The sequence below is a fragment of the Pseudochaenichthys georgianus genome, chromosome 4 (genome assembly GCF_902827115.2).
Source record: "Pseudochaenichthys georgianus chromosome 4, fPseGeo1.2, whole genome shotgun sequence".
Classification (NCBI taxonomy): Eukaryota; Metazoa; Chordata; class Actinopteri; order Perciformes; family Channichthyidae; genus Pseudochaenichthys; species Pseudochaenichthys georgianus.
In genome coordinates, this window is record NC_047506.1 from 2432790 (window position 1) to 2460367 (window position 27578).

The window sequence follows — 27578 nt, forward strand, 5'->3', positions numbered from 1 at the left end:
AAACTTAACCTCGCTCCATTGCGGAGATATTCTCGCGAGAGTGCGGAAAACTGAAATGTATTTATTTATTTCAATTGTGAAATGTTACCAATATACTCACGGACCACTAGGGGGCGCTCACGGACCACCAGTAGTCCGCGGACCACACTTTGAGAAGCACTGCCTTAGATGGAGGAAATGTGAATATTGGCATTGGTGTGTGTGGATTTATTACAGTGTATGGACTGTGAAAAGTGGTGCATCTCTCTACATTTGTACTTTTACAACATTACATTTAATAAAAGGACAAGTTGATTCAAATTGAGCATAATCTTCACTTAATTATACAATACATTTCCCCAATTCCCTACAACAAACATAATACATTCAGAAGATATTACAATGTATGCCTGGGGGTAAATAGCACTGTCTATTATGGATACCTGGGTGCATGTGTACATATTCACCCAGGGTTTCAAAAAACAATGTGGCACAATTCAACCTGGGTGCACATAGCATTGTTGACTATAGTCTGTTGACCATAGTTTCACGGTTTTGACGGATTTAGCAGCATAGCGTTCAATATTTTTAAACAGCAATTACACCATTTGTTTTGGTCATCATCACTGTGAAAAAAGTCCTGAGACAGCATGCAGTGCACTACACATGCAGAACATTTGGTGAATAAAGAACATGCTGATAAAGGATCGGCATGTAATGCTCGTAATCTTTAAATATATGAAGTGATTTGAGCCAAGAAGGAGTCTATTGAAATAATGAGCTTGACGACTTTCTGCAAATCAATATCTATTAAGTCACTGGCCGAATTATGTCAAACAATGGTGATTGATTACAAACTGGGTGTCTGTAACAACATTCCCAGGCAAAAATCGCAGGCTGCCTCTATGGGAAAGGAGATCTAGAAAGTAGAACTTAAATTATTGCTTTTCACCGGAGTTGGCACCAAAGAGAAAGAAAGAGAAAGATGAATGTGGTAAATAAATGAAATAATTGGACATTTGATTTGAAGATTGTTATAGAGACGGAAAGACATATATGAAGCATTGTGCATCAGGGGAACTGAAGGGAATATAAGAAAAAGAGGACTCTGTTTTATGGCCTCGGGTAACCCTTTTCTGCCCACGCAGAGTGAGTATTTATCAGCACCAACGCACGTTCTGTGTGACACGAAAACAATGCAAAAATCGTGTTGGTGAACTCGTGCCGTCAGACTGTGTTGTTCCTCCAGGTATAACTGAAGGTATGTGTTGATTATATTTCATATCAGTTATATGAATCTGCAAAGTATCTAAAAGGTAATAAATGTAGCGGAGAAGTAAACATTTTATCTCTGAAATGTAGTAAACGTATAAAATCGGAGAAATTGGAAATATTCAATTTTCAATCTCAAATTGGTACTGAAGCACAGGACTTGAGTAAATTAGTTACTTTCCATCACTGCTATCTGTTAACCATTAGTCCTTTAACCTCACTCCCCTTTATGTCTCACTCTTTCTCACTGACTGCACTTCTCTACCTCCTTCCTCCCATTTTTATTAAAACTAAAGTAATCTTTTCATCAAACACGTCCATATTTGGCTCCCACTTTCAGTTAGATACCGCTCTTTAATCTTCTGGGACTGGAGCAATCTATGAAAATGAGATAAGAATATATTGACCACTGACTTTAACAGGAGGACAAAAAAACCTTCCTCAATATTAGATTTGAAACAGTGTTAGAGTTGCAATAACATGCTTTATGAAAAGATGAAGAGGATAACCTTTAGAAGAACATTTTAATGGGAGGCAATATCCCCAAACAAAAGCCTCAAAGATGTAGGCTATTATTAAACCGCCCTTATACAAAGATACATGAGCTACTCTACTATGAGTGAGGGGAAAAGGAAATAGAATAAAATACTATTGTATTCAATCACTGCAAAGGATGAAATAACTTAATAGTCCCAATATTGTATACAGTTATAATGTAAGGCTCTTTTATTACTCAAGTAGCCTATTGTTGTTTACTGCTCAAGCACCATATGCTAACTTTATGAGCTTATGCTGAAACATTAGCATTTGTAATTTACCTAGCATAAATTAGCAAAGCAGCTAGCATACTAATAGCCTACCTTTTATCAAATGCTTGAGTAAATAAGAAATGCAGTATTCAGGAAACTATAAAAAACAAATAAATAACAAAAGTATAAAATACTGCTCACGAGTTTCACAAATGAAATAATTATATATGCTATCTTTATTAGCTAATGCTAAATACGTTAGCATAAGTAATTTACCTAGCATAAATGATCAAGGCAGCTAGCGTACTTATCCTCTGCTCCTAGCTTGATAAATTAAGTCTTTATCAAATAGGTTTTTTCTTACTCCCTGCTTGATGTTTTTAAGTGCATTTGAACAAAAGAGCATGGTTGCATTTCGTCCTGCACATCACTTGTTCTGTTAAAACACTGTTAAAAACATAGCAGCTACAAATGCTAAGCAAGAGCAACAAGTACAATGTCTTTATTGCTAGGTTCAAGGTTGTTATTGGTCATACCATACGTGCATAGCTACAGTGTAGTTATGACGATGAAAATCTTAGGTCACAGGGTCCTCCAACAGTGCAACACAATTAAACAGATAACCACAAAAAAATAGTGCAAGTACTAAGTAAATACAAAAGGAAAAATGGTATAAAAAAAAGTGAAATAGTGAAAGTGCAAGTGATTGGAATTATATATTAGGTTGTTTTCTTAAATATGTATTTATTCTCCCTCACATCCTTCCTTGACCTCATGAATTTTTCATTCAAAGTGAAGGTAAAGTGGTAAGGAAAAGACAAAGGACGTAATTTGTTTTGACTATTCAACCGCAGCTCTGGTTTGTCGCCTCAATCTCTCTTCTTCTGCGACAGTAATCTACCTCCTCAAGCACTCCACCTCCCTGATGCCGAGTAGCGCTGAGGCTGCAGCTCCCCAATGTAACGCTCATCGCTCAGCATGCACCCCCTCAACTCTTTTATACACAAACACACAGACACACACAGACTTTGGTGACCTTCATTTGAGTTTATTCCAAAAGACATACCGTGCATCGGGCACTTCCGTTTTTGCAGTGGTCATCGCTCTATTTTAGATCAAGAACAATGTCATGTTGCATTAGGCCCATCTGGAAAGATCGGACACATTAAATAGTTAAATTATTTGCTGTTCAGAGAGGTAAGATGGTTATTTTCACCATACCAGATACAGTAGAGGATGAGGTTAAGCTGTATGGATTTATAACCACAGGAGGAGGACTCGACAAAGAGGATGTCGCTGGTTAATTCGCCTTAAAGGAGACCCGGTGCCAGGGGAGCTCAAGGACAGCATAGTTAATGGGGCATCAGACAGATGACGGTGAAAAAAGGAAATGGGGCGGATGTTAAATAAAAGGATGGCTGACAGGCGAGAGACACTTGACAAGTGTCGAAATATTTCAATTTGTGATGTAAAGATGAAATGTAACTAAGCACGTGAACCTTTCCCCGCTCAGAGACCCAGGTCGTCGCACGCACCTCTGCTTGTCGAGCTGACATCTCTCAGTGGATGTCCGCTCACCACCTCAAGCTCAACCTTGACAAAACTGAACTGCTTTTCCTTCCGGGAAAAGATTGTCCCACTCTTGACCTGACTATCAACATCTGCACCTCTGTTGTTTCCCGATTCAGACTGCAAGGAATCTGGGTGTGATCCTAGATAACAAACTGTCCTTCACTGCAAACATCGCTGCTACAACCCGCTGCTGCAGATACACGCTTTACAGCATCAGGAGGATGCGTCCCCAGCTGACCCAGAAAGCAACGCAGGTTCTGGTCCAGGCTCTCGTCATCTCACGCCTAGACTACTGCAGCTCCCTCCTGGCTGGTCTACCTGCATGTGCCATCCGACCTCTGCAGCTCATCCAGAATGCAGCGGCTCGTCTGGTCTTCAACCTTCCTAAATTCTCCCACACCACGCCGCTCCTCCGCTCCCTCCACTGGCTTCCGGTAACTGCTAGATCCACTTCAAGACACTGGTGCTTGCGTACCATGCTGCGAATGGATCTGGCCCTTCCTACATCCAGGACATGGTTAAACCGTACACCCCAGCACGTGCACTCCGCTCTGCATCAGCCAAACGACTCGCTGCACCCTCACTGCGAGGGGAACCCAAGTTCCCATCAGCAAAAACACGTGGGTTTGCTATCCTGGCTCCAAAATGGTGGAATGAGCTCCCATTGACATCAGGACAGCAGAAAGCTTACACACCTTCCGGCGCAGACTGAAAACTCATCTCTTTCGACTCCACTTCGAGCGATAGAACTATTAACAAAGCACTTATACACTAATAAAGGACTGGCTTATCTAAAGCCAGTTGAGTAGCACTTGAAATGTTTTGGCTCTATGAAGCCTGATGTACTTATATGATTCTGTTTTCTTCAAGTTTGTATTTTGTTGGTCGAACGCACTTATTGTAAGTCGCTTTGGATAAAAGCGTCAGCTAAATGCAATGTAATGTAATGTAATGTAATGTGAACAAGGCCGGGCTTATGTTGCCGAGTGGCCGCCAATTAGAGCTGTTTGACTGAGCTGGCCCTATAAAATTCATATACATTTTTCCTTTAGCAAATAGCTTTCAACTGATTGCAATGTATTCCCATCTGCGGCGGGATTTGACGCTCATGGAAGCACGGCATTCGTTTGTGTCGGCTGCCCTTAAAGGCAATGTGAGCGTCCATTCCCATTGGAGAACGGAGAAGTGTACACCCGGAAGTAAGTATTCCCCTTACTGTCGATTGATTTTACAGTGATATCTGCACTACTCATCGACTAAAAAACACCAGATTATCCTTGTTAATTCCACAGCATTGATTGGTTTAAATTGTGTGCAATGCTTTTGTATTTTTCCCCTTCGATTCGGAGAAACAAATATGTTTTCGGAGTAAAGGATGGCAGAAGACACTACACTACCCAGAATCCCCAGCTATCGTTTAGGACTACACCATGTGCTCTGTTTGACAAACCCCGTGATTAGTTCTCAAGCTCTGTGATTGGTTGACCTCCAACTGCATTCCATATGAAAAAACAAACGTTTCGTAAAAGATAAAATCATACTTTATTCAGCAGTGCTTGCTTTACTCTTTGAAAGTCATCACATGAATGCATTGTAATAAATGTTTCGGCTGCATTAAATATATTACACATCTGTCGTAGTTCTTTATTTTTATTTATCTACAGAGATCGGGCTCAAAATAGACCGGAAACTATTCTTTTACCGTTCAGTTTGAATTTCACAATAAACTTAGTAATATTTTGTTTTGATATTATTGTTTTTTATGAACTACTAGACCGCTGGGATAATTTATATCATTTCTAATTGTTTTTAGCTAACAATATAAAATGTTAATAAAGATCTTTGTGTGTCGGGGGAGGGCTTGTTATTTGTTGCTATACCCTCTCAAATGCAATATTCTTTTACATGTGAATTTAAAATGATGGTCTCTACTAATCATAAATGCACAACAAGCTCCATGAAAAACTCCTCATCCTCAGAGTTTAATCTCAGATAAATGGCGTGTTCCTCTGCAGAGAGACAATCAGTCTGATCAGCAGCAGCTGCTGGAGGTTTCCCTCTTTAAAGCCGGCTGGTGCTCAGGCAACACTCTCTTGGAAACTGCAGAGATGGCAGCTGTTTGGATGCTCGTCTGTGTGCTGACTGTTTGTCTGGCCAGAGGTATTTACCTGTTTGATCATTGTGTTGAAGATGAAGGAATAATGTTTGATTTGACAGCATGTTTCCTGTCCACAGTCTCTGGTTTTCCAGCTGGTGAATATGAGCTGCAGAGGAGACCGAGAGTTGAAAACATTTGATTGTATGCAGTGTTTCTTTTCTCTGTCTGACACTAACCTTTAATAATAATGTGTCCTACAGATCTGTCTCCCGATGAGGTCTCCTTAAAGAAAGCCGTTGCACTTCTCCAGTCGATGGAGTCCATGTTGGAGCGAGACGCTGGCAAAGGTGAGCTCTAAAGGCCAAAAAGACAACAGTATGTGTCGCATAACAGTGGTGTAAAAGATCTGAAATCTGGGAAATGTATGATTTAATTTGAAACGCAGTAATGGCAAGTTAATAATGTGTGTATGAGCTAAAACAAACCACTTGCATGTCTTTATAAGTTAATGCATCAATGTGTGGGTGCTGAATTTGCTGCCAACGTCGCTCATTTTTTACAAAAACAGGATTTATTAAGTAACCAAGCCCTTGAGGAACTATTACAGAATAATTCATGCTGTGATTTCAGTCTAGAGAACATCATTTATTGTCTTGACGTCCATCATTTATGACTCTAATGTTTTTTCAGTACTCCATGAAGTAGACGAGCAGTTGTGGAACGGGACGATGAGCGACGAGCACAAGTTGAACGGGACGATGAGTGCAGAGGAAAAGTTCAACGGGACGATGAGCGCAGAGGAAAAGTTCAACGGGACGATGAGCGCAGAGGAAAAGTTCAACGGGACGATGAGCGCAGAGGAAAAGTTCAACGGGACGATGAGCGCAGAGGAAAAGTTCAACGGGACGATGAGCGACGAGGAAAAGTTGAACGGGACGATGAGCGAGGAGGAAAAGTTCAACGGGACGATGAGCGAGGAGGAAAAGTTCAACGGGACGATGAGCGAGGAGGAAAAGTTCAACGGGACGATGAGCGAGGAGGAAAAGTTCAACGGGACGATGAGCGAGGAGGAAAAGTTCAACGGGACGATGAGCAAGGAGACTTTCGTTACTGCATATAATAGAATGATCTCGTCTATTTTCAGTGCCTTGGAGCGCTTGATATCTGAGATGTTATCTTGGTAGCAATATAATAAAACGTGTATACATTTCTTAAATAGCAGCGTGTCAATCCAATGTTTGCATTGCAATGCTTGGCTCTTATCATGCATACATCCTCCCTTAACAGTCCAATAAAAGCTCGTCTGGACTAGAGAAGTCTTTAAAAAAACTCTCGCTACATAGGATTAGCGTACATTGGCCATGTCAGTAAAAGGGAGAAGATTAAACGTGCACTGTTTTGAGAAATGTTCATTAGAAAACCTTGCCATCCTTCCAAGTGCAGCCTTTATTGCAGGTTAGTCTGAAGTCCATATGCACTTCTACGTGCTAAGATGTTTACATTTTTACCAGCTTAACAAATCTCCAAGGTTGAAATATAAGATTTTTGCAAATAAACACCCGTCATCATTTAGTTATAAAGGTCTGTTTAAAATATGAATGGCACGAAGTGTAATTGTGTACATGAATAATTGTCTTAAAATGCAGCTTGTAGCACTTTAAAAGTGGACTTAAATATTTACAAAGCCGCAGAAAGTAATGCTCCTTCAAGTCGGGGAATAAAAGGATATAAATCATGATTTATATATAAAAGTTGGAGAACAAACATTTGAAACGTGTAATTCCGCACGTAGTCATTGATCTTCTGAGGGGAAACTTACATATTGTGAGGAGGTAAAGGACAGAGTGAGCAAGTTACCACTCGTCCCCTCGTTTCTTCACAAAGTTTCTGTGGGAGCCTGGCTTGTTTTAATTTCTCGAGGAGGTAGAGTCTTTGCTGGGCCTTTTTAACCCGGTGTGTTGGAGGTCAGAGGTAAGATGTTTTGACATATCGACTTCAAGAAACTTGAAGTTCTCCACGCCTTCCACTTCTCCGTACATATGGTGGACTTCCTTCTTTGTTCTCCTGCAGTCAATCGTCAACTCCTTGGTTTTGGAGGTGTTAAGGAGCAGGTTGTTGTCCTAACGCCACTCCCTTGACTTGATAGACTTATTCTCAAGTCAGTCTTCATCTTCCAAATTGCAACCACTATCCTGCTACAAGATCCTCCTGAGATGGAGAAGCTGGCTTTTTTCAGGGTACTCAAGGAAAGGTTCCACGAGGTTTGAACTCGGACCGCTGGATTCAGAGTGCTAACCATTACACCGTATAAATGGTCCACAATGTATACAAAGAGATGCTATCTTTACACAGAGACTCAGACACGTAAGTCTCATCTCTCTGCCGCTTCACCTTCAACTGAAAACTGCACCAGTATGCGCCAAGGTCATCGTTGGTTGAAACAAACAGAACAATTTCCTTTGAAATGAGTAGAGAGGCCATTTTGTGCTCAACAGACACACCTCTCCTATACCTGGCTGCGGCCCAAGATGTGTGACAGCAGATAGCTTACACACCTTCCGGCGCAGACTGAAAACTCATCTCTTTCGACTCCACTTCGAGCGATAGAACTATTAACAAAGCACTTAAATACTAACAAAGGACTGGCTTATCTAAAGCCAGTTGAGGAGCACTTGAAATGTTTTGGCTCTATGAAGCCTGATGTACTTTATGATTCTGTTTTCTTCAAGTTTGTATTTTGTTGGTCGAACGCACTTATTGTAAGTCGCTTTGGATAAAAGCGTCAGCTAAATGTAATGTAATGTAATGTAATGTGAACAAGGCCGGGCTTAAGTTGCCGAGTGGCCGCCAATTAGAGCTGTTTGACTGAGCTGCCCCTATCAAATTCATATACATTTTTCCTTTAGCAAATAGCTTTCAACTGATTGCAATGTATTCCCATCTGCGGCGGGATTTGACGCTCATGGAAGCACGGCATTCGTTTGTGTCGGCTGCCCTTAAAGGCAATGTGAGCGTCCATTCTCATTGGAGAACGGAGAATTGTACACCCGGATGTAAGTATTCCCCTTACTGTCGATTGATTTTACAGTGATATCTGCACTACTCATCGACTAAAAAACACCAGATTATCCTTGTTAATTACACAACATTGATTGGTTTAAATTGTGTGCAATGCTTTTGTATTTTTCCCCTTCGATTCGGAGAAATAAATATTTTTTCGGAGTAAAGGATGGCAGAAGATACTACAGTACCCAGAATCCCCAGCTATCGTTTAGGACTACACCATGTGCTCTGTTTGACAAACCCCGTGATTAGTTCTCAAGCTCTGTGATTGGTTGACCTCCAACTGCATTCCATATAAAAAAAAAAACGTTTCGTAAAAGATAAAATCATACTTTATTCAGCAGTGCTTGCTTTACTCTTTGAAAGTCATCACATGAATGCATTGTAATAAATGTTTCGGCTGCATTAAATATATTACACATCTGTCGTAGTTCTTTATTTTTATTTATCTACAGAGATCGGGCTCAAAATAGACCGGAAACTATTCTTTTACCGTTCAGTTTGAATTTCACAATAAAGTTAGTAATATTTTGTTTTGATATTATTGTTTTTTATTAACTACGAGACCGCTGGGATAATTTATATAATTTCTAATTGTTTTTAGCTAACAATATAAAATGTTAATAAAGATCTTTGTGTGTCGGGGGAGGGCTTGTTATTTGTTGTAGTTGCTATACCCTCTCAAATGCAATATTCTTTTACATGTGAATTTAAAATGATGGTCTCTACTAATCATAAATGCACAACAAGCTCCATGAAAAACTCCTCATCCTCAGAGTTTAATCTCAGATAAACGGCGTGTTCCTCTGCAGAGAGACAATCAGTCTGATCAGCAGCAGCTGCTGGAGGTTTCCCTCTTTAAAGCCGGCTGGTGCTCAGGCAACACTCTCTTGGAAACTGCAGAGATGGCAGCTGTTTGGATGCTCACCTGTGTGCTGACTGTTTGTCTGGCCAGAGGTATTTACCTGTTTGATCATTGTGTTGAAGATGAAGGAATAATGTTTGGTTTGACAGCATGTTTCCTGTCCACAGTCTCTGGTTTTCCAGCTGGTGAATATGAGCTGCAGAGGAGACCGAGAGTTGAAAACATTTGATTGTATGCAGTGTTTCTTTTCTCTGTCTGACACTAACCTTTAATAATAATGTGTCCTACAGATCTGTCTCCCGATGAGGTCTCCTTAAAGAAAGCCGTTGCACTTCTCCAGTCGATGGAGTCCATGTTGGAGCGAGACGCTGGCAAAGGTGAGCTCTAAAGGCCAAAAAGACAACAGTATGTGTCGCATAACAGTGGTGTAAAAGATCTGAAATCTGGGAAATGTATGATTTAATTTGAAACGCAGTAATGGCAAGTTAATAATGTGTGTATGAGCTAAAACAAACCACTTGCATGTCTTTATAAGTTAATGCATCAATGTGTGGGTGCTGAATTTGCTGCCAACGTCGCTCATTTTTTACAAAAACAGGATTTATTAAGTAACCAAGCCCTTGAGGAACTATTACAGAATAATTCATGCTGTGATTTCAGTCTAGAGAACATCATTTATTGTCTTGACGTCCATCATTTATGACTCTAATGTTTTTTCAGTACTCCATGAAGTAGACGAGCAGTTGTGGAACGGGACGATGAGCGATGGGGAAAAGTTGAACGGGACGATGAGCGCAGAGGAAAAGTTCAACGGGACGATGAGCGCAGAGGAAAAGTTCAACGGGACGATGAGCGACGAGGATAAGTTGAACGGGACGATGAGCGACGAGCACAAGTTGAACGGGACGATGAGTGCAGAGGAAAAGTTCAACGGGACGATGAGCGACGAGCACAAGTTGAACGGGACGATGAGTGCAGAGGAAAAGTTGAACGGGACGATGAGCGACGAGGATAAGTTGAACGGGACGATGAGCGACGAGCACAAGTTGAACGGGACGATGAGTGCAGAGGAAAAGTTCAACGGGACGATGAGCGACGAGGATAAGTTGAACGGGACGATGAGCGACGAGGAAAAGTTCAACGGGACGATGAGCGACGAGCACAAGTTGAACGGGACGATGAGCGACGAGGAAAAGTTGAACGGGACGATGAGCGACGAGGATAAGTTGAACGGGACGATGAGCGACGAGGATAAGTTGAACGGGACGATGAGCGACGAGGAAAAGTTCAACGGGACGATGAGCGCAGAGGAAAAGTTCAACGGGACGATGAGCGCAGAGGACAAGTTGAACGGGACGATGAGCGAGGAGGAAAAGTTGAACGGGACGATGAGCGAGGAGGAAAAGTTCAACGGGACGATGAGCAAGGAGACTTTCATTACTGCATATAATAGAATGATCTCGTCTATTTTCAGTGCCTTGGAGCGCTTGATATCTGAGATGTTATCTTGGTAGCAATATAATAAAACGTGTATACATTTCTTAAATAACAGCGTGTCTATCCAATGTTTGCATTGCAATGCTTGGCTCTTATCATGCATACATCCTCCCTTAACAGTCCAATAAAAGCTCGTCTGGACTAGAGAAGTCTTTAAAAAAACTCTCGCTACATAGGATTAGCATACATTGGCCATGTCAGTAAAAGGGAGAAGATTAAACGTGCACTGTTTTGAGAAATGTTCATTAGAAAACCTTGCCATCCTTCCAAGTGCAGCCTTTATTGCAGGTTAGTCTGAAGTCCATATGCACTTCTACGTGCTAAGATGTTTACATTTTTACCAGCTTCACAAATCTCCAAGGTTGAAATATAAGATTTTTGCAAATAAACACCCGTCATCATTTAGTTATAAAGGTCTGTTTAAAATATGAATGGCACGAAGTGTAATTGTGTACATGAATAATTGTCTTAAAATGCAGCTTGTAGCACTTTAAAAGTGGACTTAAATATTTACAAAGCCGCAGAAAGTAATGCTCCTTCAAGTCGGGGAATAAAAGGATATAAATCATGATTTATATATAAAAGTTGGAGAACAAACATTTGAAACGTGTAATTCCGCACGTAGTCATTGATCTTCTGAGGGGAAACTTACATATTGTGAGGAGGTAAAGGACAGAGTGAGCAAGTTACCACTCGTCCCCTCGTTTCTTCACAAAGTTTCTGTGGGAGCCTGGCTTGTTTTAATTTCTCGAGGAGGTAGAGTCTTTGCTGGGCCTTTTTAACCCGGTGTGTTGGAGGTCAGAGGTAAGATGTTTTGACATATCGACTTCAAGAAACTTGAAGTTCTCCACGCCTTCCACTTCTCCGTACATATGGTGGACTTCCTTCTTTGTTCTCCTGCAGTCAATCGTCAACTCCTTGGTTTTGGAGGTGTTAAGGAGCAGGTTGTTGTCCTAACGCCACTCCCTTGACTTGATAGACTTATTCTCAAGTCAGTCTTCATCTTCCAAATTGCAACCACTATCCTGCTACAAGATCCTCCTGAGATGGAGAAGCTGGCTTTTTTCAGGGTACTCAAGGAAAGGTTCCACGAGGTTTGAACTCGGACCGCTGGATTCAGAGTGCTAACCATTACACCGTATAAATGGTCCACAATGTATACAAAGAGATGCTATCTTTACACAGAGACTCAGACACGTAAGTCTCATCTCTCTGCCGCTTCACCTTCAACTGAAAACTGCACCAGTATGCGCCAAGGTCATCGTTGGTTGAAACAAACAGAACAATTTCCTTTGAAATGAGTAGAGAGGCCATTTTGTGCTCAACAGACACACCTCTCCTAAACCTGGCTGCGGCCCAAGATGTGTGACAGCAGATAGCTTACACACCTTCCGGCGCAGACTGAAAACTCATCTCTTTCGACTCCACTTCGAGCGATAGAACTATTAACAAAGCACTTAAATACTAACAAAGGACTGGCTTATCTAAAGCCAGTTGAGGAGCACTTGAAATGTTTTGGCTCTATGAAGCCTGATGTACTTATATGATTCTGTTTTCTTCAAGTTTGTATTTTGTTGGTCGAACGCACTTATTGTAAGTCGCTTTGGATAAAAGCGCCAGCTAAATGCAATGTAATGTAATGTGAACAAGGCCGGGCTTAAGTTGCCGAGTGGCCGCCAATTAGAGCTGTTTGACTGAGCTGCCCCTATCAAATTCATATACATTTTTCCTTTAGCAAATAGCTTTCAACTGATTGCAATGTATTCCCATCTGCGGCGGGATTTGACGCTCATGGAAGCACGGCATTCGTTTGTGTCGGCTGCCCTTAAAGGCAATGTGAGCGTCCATTCTCATTGGAGAACGGAGAATTGTACACCCGGATGTAAGTATTCCCCTTACTGTCGATTGATTTTACAGTGATATCTGCACTACTCATCGACTAAAAAACACCAGATTATCCTTGTTAATTACACAACATTGATTGGTTTAAATTGTGTGCAATGCTTTTGTATTTTTCCCCTTCGATTCGGAGAAATAAATATTTTTTCGGAGTAAAGGATGGCAGAAGATACTACAGTACCCAGAATCCCCAGCTATCGTTTAGGACTACACCATGTGCTCTGTTTGACAAACCCCGTGATTAGTTCTCAAGCTCTGTGATTGGTTGACCTCCAACTGCATTCCATATAAAAAAAAAAACGTTTCGTAAAAGATAAAATCATACTTTATTCAGCAGTGCTTGCTTTACTCTTTGAAAGTCATCACATGAATGCATTGTAATAAATGTTTCGGCTGCATTAAATATATTACACATCTGTCGTAGTTCTTTATTTTTATTTATCTACAGAGATCGGGCTCAAAATAGACCGGAAACTATTCTTTTACCGTTCAGTTTGAATTTCACAATAAAGTTAGTAATATTTTGTTTTGATATTATTGTTTTTTATTAACTACGAGACCGCTGGGATAATTTATATAATTTCTAATTGTTTTTAGCTAACAATATAAAATGTTAATAAAGATCTTTGTGTGTCGGGGGAGGGCTTGTTATTTGTTGTAGTTGCTATACCCTCTCAAATGCAATATTCTTTTACATGTGAATTTAAAATGATGGTCTCTACTAATCATAAATGCACAACAAGCTCCATGAAAAACTCCTCATCCTCAGAGTTTAATCTCAGATAAACGGCGTGTTCCTCTGCAGAGAGACAATCAGTCTGATCAGCAGCAGCTGCTGGAGGTTTCCCTCTTTAAAGCCGGCTGGTGCTCAGGCAACACTCTCTTGGAAACTGCAGAGATGGCAGCTGTTTGGATGCTCACCTGTGTGCTGACTGTTTGTCTGGCCAGAGGTATTTACCTGTTTGATCATTGTGTTGAAGATGAAGGAATAATGTTTGGTTTGACAGCATGTTTCCTGTCCACAGTCTCTGGTTTTCCAGCTGGTGAATATGAGCTGCAGAGGAGACCGAGAGTTGAAAACATTTGATTGTATGCAGTGTTTCTTTTCTCTGTCTGACACTAACCTTTAATAATAATGTGTCCTACAGATCTGTCTCCCGATAAGGTCTCCTTAAAGAAAGCCGTTGCACTTTTCCAGTCGATAGAGTCCATGTTGGAGCAAGACGCTGGCAAAGGTGAGCTCTAAAGGCCAAAAAGACAACAATAAAGCCGCGTTCACACTGCGGTACTTTTCCCCCAAAGGTTCATGCGAACTTAGTTCATGATCGCGTTCACACCAAAAAGAGCCGGTACTAAAAGTAGTTCATGCGAACCTTTTTACCCCCTCGAAAGTCCCTGCTAGAGAGCAGGGACTTTCGAGCGGCTCTCTTGTGAGAAAAGAGCTATATTTCTGATTGGCTGGGCGGATTGCAAACCACGCCCCGTAAAACTCCCAAAAAGTTTTGTGAAGCCGCCATTTTATTATCCTCGCATTAGCATTATTTTTTTTCATTTCATTTGTTTATTTTATTTAAAGGACAGTGCACATTAATTCACATTGCTGTAAATGAGCCAGTATTAGCCAGCAGGCTAATTTTCAACTGTTGTCCTTGGCAAGATGTTAACTGACCACAACAAGACTAGAAAATAAAAACATAATTAGATAGAGTACAGCAGACAACATCAGTACACCAATAAATAAATAGCAGTACAAGAATAAATAAATAGCAGTACAACAATAAATAGGAACAGTAGTACAACAATAGAGAGGAAGAAACACACATGCAAACAGATGAAATATCATCATACCTTGATTCAGTTAAAAGTGTTCACATTTTTGATTGTTTAAAAGCCAGTTCTTATGATTGTGGGTAAATGTATGATAAGAGGTGTTATTCCTGATCTGTATTGGTATTGTGTTCCAGAGTGTAGATGCCCTCACAGAGAAACAGTGTTTGCCAAAGGAACTGGACCTAAGAGGGGCTCCACAGTCCCCTCTTAGGGCAGACCTTGTGGTTCTGCTGTTTGAATGTTTCTGTTGTATAAAAGTGCAGAGTGGTGGGGGTGCCTTGCCGTTTAGAATTTTAAAAATGAGACATGCATCAGTGTGTTTTAATATTTTCCCAGCTGAGCAGGTTATGTTTGTCCAGGATTTTGCAATGGTGGTATAGCTTTGGTTTTTTGTCAAAAACTTTGAGAGCTTGCTTGTAAAGTGACAGGATAGGCCTTAATGTTGTGCTATTCGCCTGGGTCCAGCTGGTCATACAGTATGTTAGGTGGGGAAGGATCATGGCAGTCATATATAGTTTTGCAACAGGTGTCGTCAAACAGTTCCTTATATATCTAAAATTTGCTAGATTGTATTTAGTTATTTGCATTACCTTTCTCACTTGTTTATTGAAGGATAGAGTAGTGTCAAGGATAATGCCTAGATATTTGAAATGTGTAACTGTTTGAATGACCTCCCCAGACACATAGACCTTGGGTTCACCGTGTGATACAGTGTTGGTCTTGCTAAAAAACATACAGACTGTCTTCTGAACATTCAGATATAGCTGTGAGTCAGTAAGCCATTGATTTACATGAACCATTGCATCATTTAATTTGGCCGCAGCTTGGGCCTTGGTTTTTGCATGGACATAAATGACAGTGTCATCAGCGTACATTTGCACCTCACATCCAGTGCACACTGAGGGCAAGTCATTTATATAAAGGCTGAATAGTATTGGGCCCAGGATAGATCCTTGGGGTACACCCAGTTCATTCCTCAGGGGTGGTGATGTCTCGCCACTTACCCTTACACACTGAACTCTGTCTGACAGATAGGAGCTCATCCAGTCTATTGCACTGGGTGAGAAATTAAAATAGGACATGTTGTGAATGAGTACTTGATGATTGACTGTATCAAAAGCTTTCTTAAGATCTAAGAAGATTGTTCCAACAATGCCTCCTTTGTCCATTTTTAATTTAATATTTTCCACAAGGAAACAATTTGCGGTCTCAGTGGAATGATTGGCTCGGAAGCCGAATTGCATGGGGTGTAGTGTGAAAGGACTACTGTTAAGATGTCCAGTCAATTGCTCAGCTACACATTTCTCAGAGATCTTAGACATGACAGGTAAAATACTAATGGGCCTATAGTTGTTTGCATCAGTTGTGTCCCCGGATTTGTGGACTGGCACAACAATTATTAGCATTAGCCCCGCGCAGAAACGCAGAGAGACTAACTTATGGCAACACAAAATAAAACATGGGAGCGGTGGAGATGAGGAGGTGTGGGCGTTCTGGCGATTTACTCGGAAGGCTTCAGTAGAAGCTGCTGGGACTTCCAGCAGCTTCTACTGAAGCCAGTCCCCAACTCCGGGGACTTCCGGCCGGGGACTTTGGGCGGCAGTATACGACGTGAAGTGGTTTGCGGCCTGCCAGTAAACCCAAAGCAGAAGAAGAAGTGACGTCAGCGGCTTCATTTTCCTAATCCACCCTCAGGGACTTTTTCCGGTGTGAACGCGATCTGTACTTAGTTCATGCGAACTAAAGAGTTCTCATGAACCTTTGTGGGAAAAGTACCGCAGTGTGAACGCGGCTCTTGTGTCGCATAAAAGTGGTGTAAAAGATCTGTATGATTTAATTTGTAATGGAAAGTTAATAATGTGTGTATATGAGCTAAAACAAACCACTTGCATGTCTTTATAAGTTAATGCATCAATGTGTGGGTGCTGAATTTGCTGCCAACGTCGCTCATTTTTTACAAAAACAGGATTTATTAAATAACCAAGCCCTTGAGGAACTATTACAGAATAATTCATGCTGTGATTTCAGTCTAGAGAACATCATTTATTGTCTTGACGTCCATCATTTATGACTCAAATGTTTTTTCAGTACTCCATGAAGTAGACGAGCAGTTGTGGAACGGGACGATGAGCGACGGGGAAAAGTTGAACGGGACGATGAGCGACGGGGAAAAGTTGAACGGGACGATGAGCGACGAGCACAAGTTGAATGGGACGATGAGCGACGAGCACAAGTTGAATGGGACGATGAGCGACGAGCACAAGTTGAACGGGACGATGAGCGACGAGGATAAGTTGAATGGGGCGACGAGCACAAGTTGAACGGGACGATTAGCGAAAAGTTGAACGGGACGATGAGCGCAGAAGAAAAGTTGAACGGGACGATGAGCGACGAGGAAAAGTTCAACGGGACGATGAGCGACGAGGAAAAGTTCAACGGGACGATGAGCGACGAGGAAAAGTTCAACGGGACGATGAGCGCAGAGGAAAAGTTCAACGGGACGATGAGCGAGGAGACTTTCGTTACTGCATATAATAGAATGGTCTCGTCTATTTTCAGTGCCTTGGAGCGCTTGATATCTGAGATGTTATCTTGGTAGCAATATAATAAAACGTGTATACATTTCTTAAATAGCAGCGTGTCAATCCAATGTTTGCAATGCTTGGCTCTTATCATGCATACATCCTCCCTTAACAGTCCAATAAAAGCTCGTCTGGACTTGAGAAGTCTTTCAAAAACTCTCGCTACATAGGATTAGCGTACATTGGCCATGTCAGTAAAAGGGAGAAGAATAAACGTGCACCGTTTTGAGAAATGTTCATTAGAAAACCTTGCCATCCTTCCAAGTGCAGCCTTTATTGCAGGTTAGTCTGAAGTCCATATGCACTTCTACGTGCTAAGATGTTTACATTTTTACCAGCTTAACAAATCTCCAAGGTTGAAATATAAGATTTTTGCAAATAAACACCCGTCATCATTTAGTTATAAAGGTCTGTTTAAAATATGAATGGCACGAAGTGTAATTGTGTACATGAATAATTGTCTTAAAATGCAGCTTGTAGCACTTTAAAAGTGGACTTAAATATTTACAAAGCAGCAGAAAGTAATGCTCCTTCAAGTAGGGGAATAAAAGGATATAAATCATGATTTATATATAAAAGTTGGAGAACAAACATTTGAAACATGTAATTCCCCACGTAGTCATTGATCTTCTGAGGGGAAACTTACATATTGTGAGGAGGTAAAGGACAGAGTGAGCAAGTTACCACTCGTCCCCTCGTTTCTTCACAAAGTTTCTGTGGGAGCCTGGCTTGTTTTAATTTCTCGAGGAGGTAGAGTCTTTGCTGGGCCTTTTTAACCCGGTGTGTTGGAGGTCAGAGGTAAGATGTTTTGACATATCGACTTCAAGAAACTTGAAGTTCTCCACGCCTTCCACTTCTCCGTACATATGGTGGACTTCCTTCTTTGTTCTCCTGCAGTCAATCGTCAACTCCTTGGTTTTGGAGGTGTTAAGGAGCAGGTTGTTGTCCTAACGCCACTCCCTTGACTTGATAGACTTATTCTCAAGTCAGTCTTCATCTTCCAAATTGCAACCACTATCCTGCTACAAGATCCTCCTGAGATGGAGAAGCTGGCTTTTTTCAGGGTACTCAAGGAAAGGTTCCACGAGGTTTGAACTCGGACCGCTGGATTCAGAGTGCTAACCATTACACCGTATAAATGGTCCACAATGAATACAAAGAGATGCTATCTTTACACAGAGACTCAGACACGTAAATCTCATCTCTCTGCCGCTTCACCTTCAACTGAAAACTGCACCAGTATGCGCCAAGGTCATCGTTGGTTGAAACAAACAGAACAATTTCCTTTGAAATGAGTAGAGAGGCCATTTTGTGCTCAACAGACACACCTCTCCTGTACCTGGCTGCGGCCCAAGATGTGTGACAGCAGATAGCTTACACACCTTCCGGCGCAGACTGAAAACTCATCTCTTTCGACTCCACTTCGAGCGATAGAACTATTAACAAAGCACTTAAATACTAACAAAGGACTGGCTTATCTAAAGCCAGTTGAGGAGCACTTGAAATGTTTTGGCTCTATGAAGCCTGATGTACTTTATGATTCTGTTTTCTTCAAGTTTGTATTTTGTTGGTCGAACGCACTTATTGTAAGTCGCTTTGGATAAAAGCGTCAGCTAAATGTAATGTAATGTAATGTAATGTGAACAAGGCCGGGCTTAAGTTGCCGAGTGGCCGCCAATTAGAGCTGTTTGACTGAGCTGCCCCTATCAAATTCATATACATTTTTCCTTTAGCAAATAGCTTTCAACTGATTGCAATGTATTCCCATCTGCGGCGGGATTTGACGCTCATGGAAGCACGGCATTCGTTTGTGTCGGCTGCCCTTAAAGGCAATGTGAGCGTCCATTCTCATTGGAGAACGGAGAATTGTACACCCGGATGTAAGTATTCCCCTTACTGTCGATTGATTTTACAGTGATATCTGCACTACTCATCGACTAAAAAACACCAGATTATCCTTGTTAATTACACAACATTGATTGGTTTAAATTGTGTGCAATGCTTTTGTATTTTTCCCCTTCGATTCGGAGAAATAAATATTTTTTCGGAGTAAAGGATGGCAGAAGACACTACACTACCCAGAATCCCCAGCTATCGTTTAGGACTACACCATGTGCTCTGTTTGACAAACCCCGTGATTAGTTCTCAAGCTCTGTGATTGGTTGACCTCCAACTGCATTCCATATAAAAAAAAAACGTTTCCTAAAAGATAAAATCATACTTTATTCAGCAGTGCTTGCTTTACTCTTTGAAAGTCATCACATGAATGCATTGTAATAAATGTTTCGGCTGCATTAAATATATTACACATCTGTCGTAGTTCTTTATTTTTATTTATCTACAGAGATCGGGCTCAAAATAGACCGGAAACTATTCTTTTACCGTTCAGTTTGAATTTCACAATAAAGTTAGTAATATTTTGTTTTGATATTATTGTTTTTTATTAACTACGAGACCGCTGGGATAATTTATATAATTTCTAATTGTTTTTAGCTAACAATATAAAATGTTAATAAAGATCTTTGTGTGTCGGGGGAGGGCTTGTTATTTGTTGTAGTTGCTATACCCTCTCAAATGCAATATTCTTTTACATGTGAATTTAAAATGATGGTCTCTACTAATCATAAATGCACAACAAGCTCCATGAAAAACTCCTCATCCTCAGAGTTTAATCTCAGATAAACGGCGTGTTCCTCTGCAGAGAGACAATCAGTCTGATCAGCAGCAGCTGCTGGAGGTTTCCCTCTTTAAAGCCGGCTGGTGCTCAGGCAACACTCTCTTGGAAACTGCAGAGATGGCAGCTGTTTGGATGCTCACCTGTGTGCTGACTGTTTGTCTGGCCAGAGGTATTTACCTGTTTGATCATTGTGTTGAAGATGAAGGAATAATGTTTGATTTGACAGCATGTCTCCTGTCCACAGTCTCTGGTTTTCCAGCTGGTGAATATGAGCTGCAGAGGAGACTGAGAGTTGAAAACATTTGATTGTATGCAGTGTTTCTTTTCTCTGTCTGACACTAACCTTTAATAATAATGTGTCCTACAGATCTGTCTCCCGATGAGGTCTCCTTAAAGAAAGCCGTTGCACGTTTCCAGTCGATAGAGTCCAGGTTGGAGCAAGACGCTGGCAAAGGTGAGCTCTAAAGGCCAAAAAGACAACAGTAAAGCCGCGTTCACACTGCGGTACTTTTCCCACAAAGGTTCATGCGAACTTAGTTCATGATCGCGTTCACACCAAAAAGAGCCGGTACTAAAAGTAGTTCATGCGAACCTTTTTACCCGCTCGAAAGTCCCTGCTAGAGAGCAGGGACTTTCGAGCGGCTCTTTTGTGAGAAAAGATCTATATTTCTGATTGGCTGGGCGGATTGCAAACCACGCCCCGTAAAACTCCCAAAAAGTTTTGTGAAGCCGCCATTTTATTATCCTCGCATTAGCATTATTAGCATTAGCATTAGCCCAGCGCAGAAACGCAGAGAGACTAACTTATGGCAACACAACATAAAACATGGGAGCGGTGGAGATGAGGAGGTGTCGGCGTTCTGGTGATTTACTCGGAAGGCTTCAGTAGAAGCTGCTGGGAGTCCCAGCAGCTTCTACTGAAGCCTTCCCCAACTCCGGGGACCTCCGGCCGGGGACTTTGGGCGGCAGTATACGACGTGAAGTGGTTTGCGGCCTGCCAGTAAACCCAAAGCAGAAGAAGAAGAAGTGACGTCAGCGGCTTCATTTTCCTAATCCTCCCTCAGGGACTTTTTCCGGTGTGAACGCGATCTGTACTTAGTTCATGCGAACTAAAGAGTTCGCATGAACTAAGTTCACATGAACCTTTGTGGGAAAAGTACCGCAGTGTGAACGCGGCTCTTGTGTCGCATAAAAGTGGTGTAAAAGATCTGTATGATTTAATTTGTAATGGAAAGTTAATGTGTGTATATGAGCTAAAACAAACCACTTGCATGTCTTTATAAGTTAATGCATCAATGTGTGGGTGCTGAATTTGCTGCCAACGTCGCTCATTTTTTACAAAAACAGGATTTATTAAATAACCAAGCCCTTGAGGAACTATTACAGAATAATTCATGCTGTGATTTCAGTCTAGAGAACATCATTTATTGTCTTGACGTCCATCATTTATGACTCTAATGTTTTTTCAGTACTCCATGAAGTAGACGAGCAGTTGTGGAACGGGACGATGAGTGCAGAGGAAAAGTTGAACGGGACGATGAGCGACGAGCACAAGTTGAACGGGACGATGAGCGACGAGCACAAGTTGAACGGGACGATGAGCGACGAGCACAAGTTGAACGGGACGATGAGCGACGAGCACAAGTTGAACGGGACGATGAGCGAGGAGGAAAAGTTGAACGGGACGATGAGCGAAAAGTTGAACGGGACGATGAGCGAAAAGTTGAACGGGACGATGAGCGACGAGGAAAAGTTCAACGGGACAATGAGCGCAGAAGAAAAGTTCAACGGGACGATGAGCGACGAGGAAAAGTTCAACGGGACGATGAGCGCAGAGGAAAAGTTCAACGGGACGATGAGCGAGGAGACTTTCGTTACTGCATATAATAGAATGGTCTCGTCTATTTTCAGTGCCTTGGAGCGCTTGATATCTGAGATGTTATCTTGGTAGCAATATAATAAAACGTGTATACATTTCTTAAATAGCAGCGTGTCAATCCAATGTTTGCATTGCAATGCTTGGCTCTTATCATGCATACATCCTCCCTTAACAGTCCAATAAAAGCTCGTCTGGACTAGAGAAGTCTTTCAAAAACTCTCATGCTACATAGGATTAGCGTACATTGGCCATGTCAGTAAAAGGGAGAAGATTAAACGTGCACTGTTTTGAGAAATGTTCATTAGAAAACCTTGCCATCTTTCCAAATGCAGCCTTTATTGCAGGTTAGTCTGAAGTCCATATGCACTTCTACGTGCTAAGATGTTTACATTTTTACCAGCTTAACAAATCTCCAAGGTTGAAATTTAAGATTTTTGCAAAAACACCTCTCCATTTAGTTGTAAAGGTCTGTCTAAAATATGAATGGCACGAAGTGTAATAATTGTGTACATGAATAATTGTCTTAAATGCAGCTTGTAGCACTTTAAAAGTGGACTTAAATATTTGCAAAGCAGCAGAAAGTAATGCTCCTTCAAGTCGGGGAATAAAAGGATATAAATCATGATTTATATATAAAAGTTGGAGAACAAACATTTGAAACATGTAATTCCCCACGTAGTCATTAATCTTCTGGCCCTGATACAAAGAGATGCTATCTTTACACAGAGACTCAGACACGTAAGTCTCATCTCTCTGCCGCTTCACCTTCAACTGAAAACTGCACCAGTATGCGCCAAGGTCATCGTTGGTTGAAACAAACGGAACAATTTCCTTTGAAATGAGTAGAGGCCATTTTGTGCTCAACAGACCACACCTCTCCTAAACCTGGCTGCGGCCCAAGATGTGTTGTTTTGGCTCCTCGAGTTACTCAAAGAGCTCTTCAGTCAGTCAGTAGAGTAGAGTAGAGTGAACTGTTGTTTGAGGATTACTTTCCGCATCAATCTCCACAGCTCAGTTGGAAGATTGGAGGACTGCAGGTTGATAATCGCAGCAACGTTTGCATCGGCAAAATAGTGTGTTCTGGTCAACGGTGCAACATCGCCCTACGTTGTCAACCCTGTTGCGGTTCCACAAGGTTCCATTGGACTGTCACTGTTTTCACTGTACATGAATGACTCGCCTAATGTATGTCCTGAGTTGAATGTGCAAACGTATGCCGATGATGCGGTCATCTTTATACACGGGGAAAACACTGAAATGATCTCATCTTGGACAAGGTTCAACACTGGCTGAACAACATGTGCTTACAGTTAAATGTAAAAACCAGTATGCATGACGTTCAGTAAACGACCAGTCAAAAGCGAAGGATCTAATGTGTTTCTAAACGGAGCAGAAATAGAACTAGTCTCCCAGTTCAAGTATCTTGGAGTCTGAATGGACTCAAACTCGACTTTTAAGAAACATATTAAGAAAATATCAATTCAATTCAACTTGCAACATTTTAAACAAATTAGACTCTTTTTAAAAGGTGGGGTAGGTAAGTTTGAGAAACCGGCTCGAGATACACTTGTTATATTCCATGGAATGCTCTTAACATCCCGATAGCAATGAATATCTGAAGTGCTTTCACACAAAATCCATAAAAAACGTCATCTGTGGAAGCCGTGGCGCTGTAAAAAGCACGACCAATCATCTGAGCCGGCTAAAGTAACTGGACGGCCTAGCTGCCTGTCAGCCTTCCATCGGGTCACACACTTATCTCGTGCCCTCGTTGGTCATGTGCGCGTTCGTGTGTGTTGGAGGAGGGGCTCTGTGAGGAAGGGGCAGATTTCTTCCGGCTGTGTATTTCCAAATTCTAGCGCACTCGAGCTGGTTTGTCCAAACTTACCTACCCCACCTTTAACTGTCAATGCTGCAAAGTCATGCCTCCACTGTGTGATTCTATCCCACATTGAATACTGTTTGACAAACCGGTCGTTTGCTTGAGCCACAAACCTGAAACCGATAGAACAGCTGTTCAAGAAGAGAGCCATCAAGGTGTTTGACAGAAAGCCACATTCATACCACCACTGTACCGTCCTTGAAAAACACAATTTCTTGAGTTTTGACCATTTTAAGTCTTTTAAAAGTATGTGCTTTATTTATAAATGTTTACATGGACTGCCCCACCCCCACCCGCCAGTTTTTGAAATGAGTCCAGTATTATGTACGCAACAAAAAGCATAAGAGGGGCCCTTTAGAGCAAAGACACCCTGAAATAAACATTTGAACGGTAACTCTCACTCAATAATGAACCAATTATACATTTGGGGTTGACAAATAATGAAGTTTCTCTTTTAAAATACATACATTATATTACAGTGGAGTTGAGTATGTATAGCATCTAATAGAGAATTGTCTGCAATGTTGGCACATCAGGAAACTTAGTTGTTCAGTGCTTTGGATTGATTGGAAGTTGAATGCAAACTAAAATCTTTAACGGGTAAACTGCAGTACCTAATAGCTTTTATTACGTATAATTTAAGTGCTTTATAATGTGATTATTTCTATCATTGATCCCCGACAGGACGGTATTAAATGTTGCATGGTTAGGGCCATACCTCTCTAGACATATATATCTCTAGACCAGGGTTTCTCAAACTTTTTCATACCAAGGACCACTTAACCAATAAAAAAACACTCGCCGACCACCTAACTCCACAAATATAACAAAAAAAACACATCGTTTTTCTTGAACAGATTATAAATCGCCTGAAAATGGTACAAACAAGTGGCAACATGTGTGATGAAGGTGTTGCGCTGGGCTATATCATGCAATTGAAAGTGAAACTGAACCTCGCTCCATTGCGGAGATATTTCCGCGAGAGTGCGGAAAACTTACATTTATTTATTTATTTCAAATGTGAAATTTTACCAATATACTCACAGACCATTAGGGGGCGCTCACGGACCACCAGTGGTCCGCGGACCACACTTTGAGAAGCACTGCTCTAGACACACATATACAATCTGACACTAGGTAAAAACTCGATTAAATATGTTTTGAAAACATCCTTCCTCTTCAGAAAACAAAAAATTAAATAAAAAATTAAAATTAAATGAACAACTCCCTCCTGTAATACTTGATTCTGATTGGTCGATTCGAACATTTCAGAGGTTGTTTATATACCTGTTAACACAGTGGTTCTCAAACTTTTTTCAATAATGTACCCCCTTTGAAAAAAAGATTCAGCCAAGTACCCCCTGATCAGCGCAAACACAATTTAAAAAAAGCCTATATAAAGACGTACAGCGCTGCACCATCAGTGTCTGATTTATTAAAACAACAACATGAGAAAAACTTAAATGCTACATTTCAAAGGTTTACAATCCATCACTAAATTCATGGCAAACCAATGTTAACATCATGCAATAACACTAAGACGACATTAGTTGCATTGAACTGATCTTTTTAATAAGTTGTATAATGTAGTGAAACATGGGCTTGAGCTTCACTGAGGAGCTTTGTCATTCTGACAGGGAGGCAAACTGCAGTTATTACACTTGGCGTTTTGAAATATGTGTAACTCTGTTCATATAAAACCCACACTGCTCAAACTTCGTAACTTTTCCTAAAATTGGTATATTTATTTATTAATTTTGGGGCGTGTGGAATGAAGAGAAAAAACATAGGAGCATTTATACCTATAACCGCTCATATAAACAAATGCATAATGCATATGCATAATGCATAATGCATAATGCTATACTTTGCGGCCACACCCTGTTGCCAAGCAACGCTTATTGTTTAGGTGTCCTTTGATAAGCAGGCAGTCATATCATTAGCTAGATCCAGGGCCGTGGGAAGTAGGGGTGCTGAGGGTGCTGCAGCACCCCCTGGTGGAGGACAGGGGATCTGCAGTTCCACAAGATATAATACAAATATAATACAAAAGAAACTGCAACACAACATTCATAATTAAGTAAAGATAACACCCTTTTCACCCCGGTTACATTTTCCATCTGCCCTGTACGATGGGCGCTGTAGTGATGAAAGTGGGGGATGTTGGCTTATCAGGCGCCCGCAGCTCACAGCCAGCGTGAGAGAGAGAGAGAGAGAGAGAGAGAGGGGGGGGGTGCACCGGTACCGGCGGGGATTGTTGTTAGCTTCTGATGCGCTAACGGATATAAGAAGCTGTTTCTACAATAATGTGGAGGGAGAGCTCTCTCCTGTCAGACTGAGAGGCTCAGTGAGGTAAAGCACTATAAGAGTTATCAATAATGTTGGATATCTTGAACACACTAATGTATTATTTTTGAAGTCACACACATTGATCTGGTTACATTTAAAACGGCACAAATCATGTACAGAGCCACCAGACATAATCTACTTCCTAGGAAATTAAAAACATTGTACATAGACAGAGAGGGTGGGTATAATTTGAGAGGAAATCTACATTTTAAACAACTCAAGGTCAGAACATCTCTGAGAAGTATGAGTTTAACAATCTGTGGGGTGATTTGTGGGGTGAGCAGGAGTTAAAACAAAGCAGAAACATAATTCAGTTTAAAAGGATGTACAGAAACACTTTTTTGAAAAATATGAGAATGAAGAAAGGTGATTGAAGATGAGAAATTATTGTATGTATAAATGTATGTAGGAATAACTTGCATAATGATTTAAAGGACAATCATTGATCAAGTAAGGGGTGGGAATTAATAAGCATTTGCTTCCTCCTACTCCCTTTCGGACACATGTGATTTATTATTATTATTAATATGAAGACTTGTTTTTGTTTTTTTTGTTGAATATACAAATATAAAAATGAATGTCGATAAATACTATATTATAACAATACGGTATTCTGTTTTTCACATTTGTTATTTGTTATTTTTTAATCTGTTCGAAATAAAGACTGAAAGAAAGAAAGAAAAGAAAGGACTCTGAGGGTTGAGATCAGTGCTTCTCAAAGTGTGGTCCGCGGACCACTGGTGGTCCGTGAGCGCCCCCTAGAGGTCCGTGAGTATATTGGTAACATTTCACATTTGAAATAAATACATTTATTTAAGTTTTTCCCACTCTCGCGGCAATATCTCCGCAATGGAACGAGCTTAAGTTTCACTTTCGATTGCATGAAATAGCCCAGATAAACACCTTAATCACACATGTTGCCACTTGTTTGTACCATTTTCAGGCGAGTTGTAAAAAACGATATGTTTTTGGATATTTGTGGAGTTAGGTGGTCCGCGAGTGTTTTTTGATTGGTTAAGTGGTCCTTGGTATGAAAAAGTTTGAGAAACACTGGTTTAGATAGTTCACTTTAGTCTAAGTTATCTCAGTGGGTCTCAAACGTTTTGATCACAATTTATGTAAACAAATATTTCCAAGGCACTCCTTTATAATTATTAGGATAAATAAAAACAGGTTTGAAATCATTCCAATGTGTACTATAGGACAGTAAACCAAAAATATCGTTTACAACTGGAGAGATTTAAAAATATGCATAAATAAATAAATGTTAACTGGTAAAATAAGATATGAATGAACAACAAAAATAAAATAAGTTACATTTATTTGTTATTGGCTATGGTGGGTTATTGGAAATGTTCACATACTTATTTGATTCATAAAATGCA

At 40.9% G+C, this 27578-nt stretch overlaps 4 protein-coding genes across 4 annotated transcripts; all 4 read left to right on the forward strand.

Annotated features, from left to right (window-relative positions):
- Positions 1–5636: 5636 nt before the first annotated feature.
- LOC117445146 (trophinin-like) lies at positions 5637–7245 on the forward strand. The gene is made up of 3 exons (XM_034080586.2): positions 5637–5732; positions 5931–6017; positions 6361–7245. The coding sequence occupies exons 1-3, from the start codon at positions 5681–5683 to the stop codon at positions 6852–6854; spliced, it is 633 nt and encodes a 210-aa protein (XP_033936477.1). The 5' UTR covers positions 5637–5680; the 3' UTR covers positions 6855–7245.
- Positions 7246–9581: 2336 nt separating this feature from the next.
- Positions 9582–11453, forward strand: LOC117445145 (ribosome-binding protein 1-like). The gene is made up of 3 exons (XM_034080584.2): positions 9582–9690; positions 9889–9975; positions 10319–11453. The coding sequence occupies exons 1-3, from the start codon at positions 9639–9641 to the stop codon at positions 11110–11112; spliced, it is 933 nt and encodes a 310-aa protein (XP_033936475.1). The 5' UTR covers positions 9582–9638; the 3' UTR covers positions 11113–11453.
- Positions 11454–13835: 2382 nt separating this feature from the next.
- Positions 13836–17457, forward strand: LOC117445147 (uncharacterized). Its single transcript, XM_034080588.1, has 3 exons — positions 13836–13944; positions 14143–14229; positions 16913–17457. The coding sequence occupies exons 1-3, from the start codon at positions 13893–13895 to the stop codon at positions 17143–17145; spliced, it is 372 nt and encodes a 123-aa protein (XP_033936479.1). The 5' UTR covers positions 13836–13892; the 3' UTR covers positions 17146–17457.
- A 2686-nt stretch (positions 17458–20143) lies between these two features.
- On the forward strand, positions 20144–22068 carry LOC139432830 (uncharacterized). The gene is made up of 3 exons (XM_034081739.1): positions 20144–20252; positions 20451–20537; positions 21553–22068. Exons 1-3 carry the CDS (start codon positions 20201–20203, stop codon positions 22032–22034), a joined length of 621 nt encoding a protein of 206 aa, XP_033937630.1. The 5' UTR covers positions 20144–20200; the 3' UTR covers positions 22035–22068.
- Positions 22069–27578: the final 5510 nt, after the last annotated feature.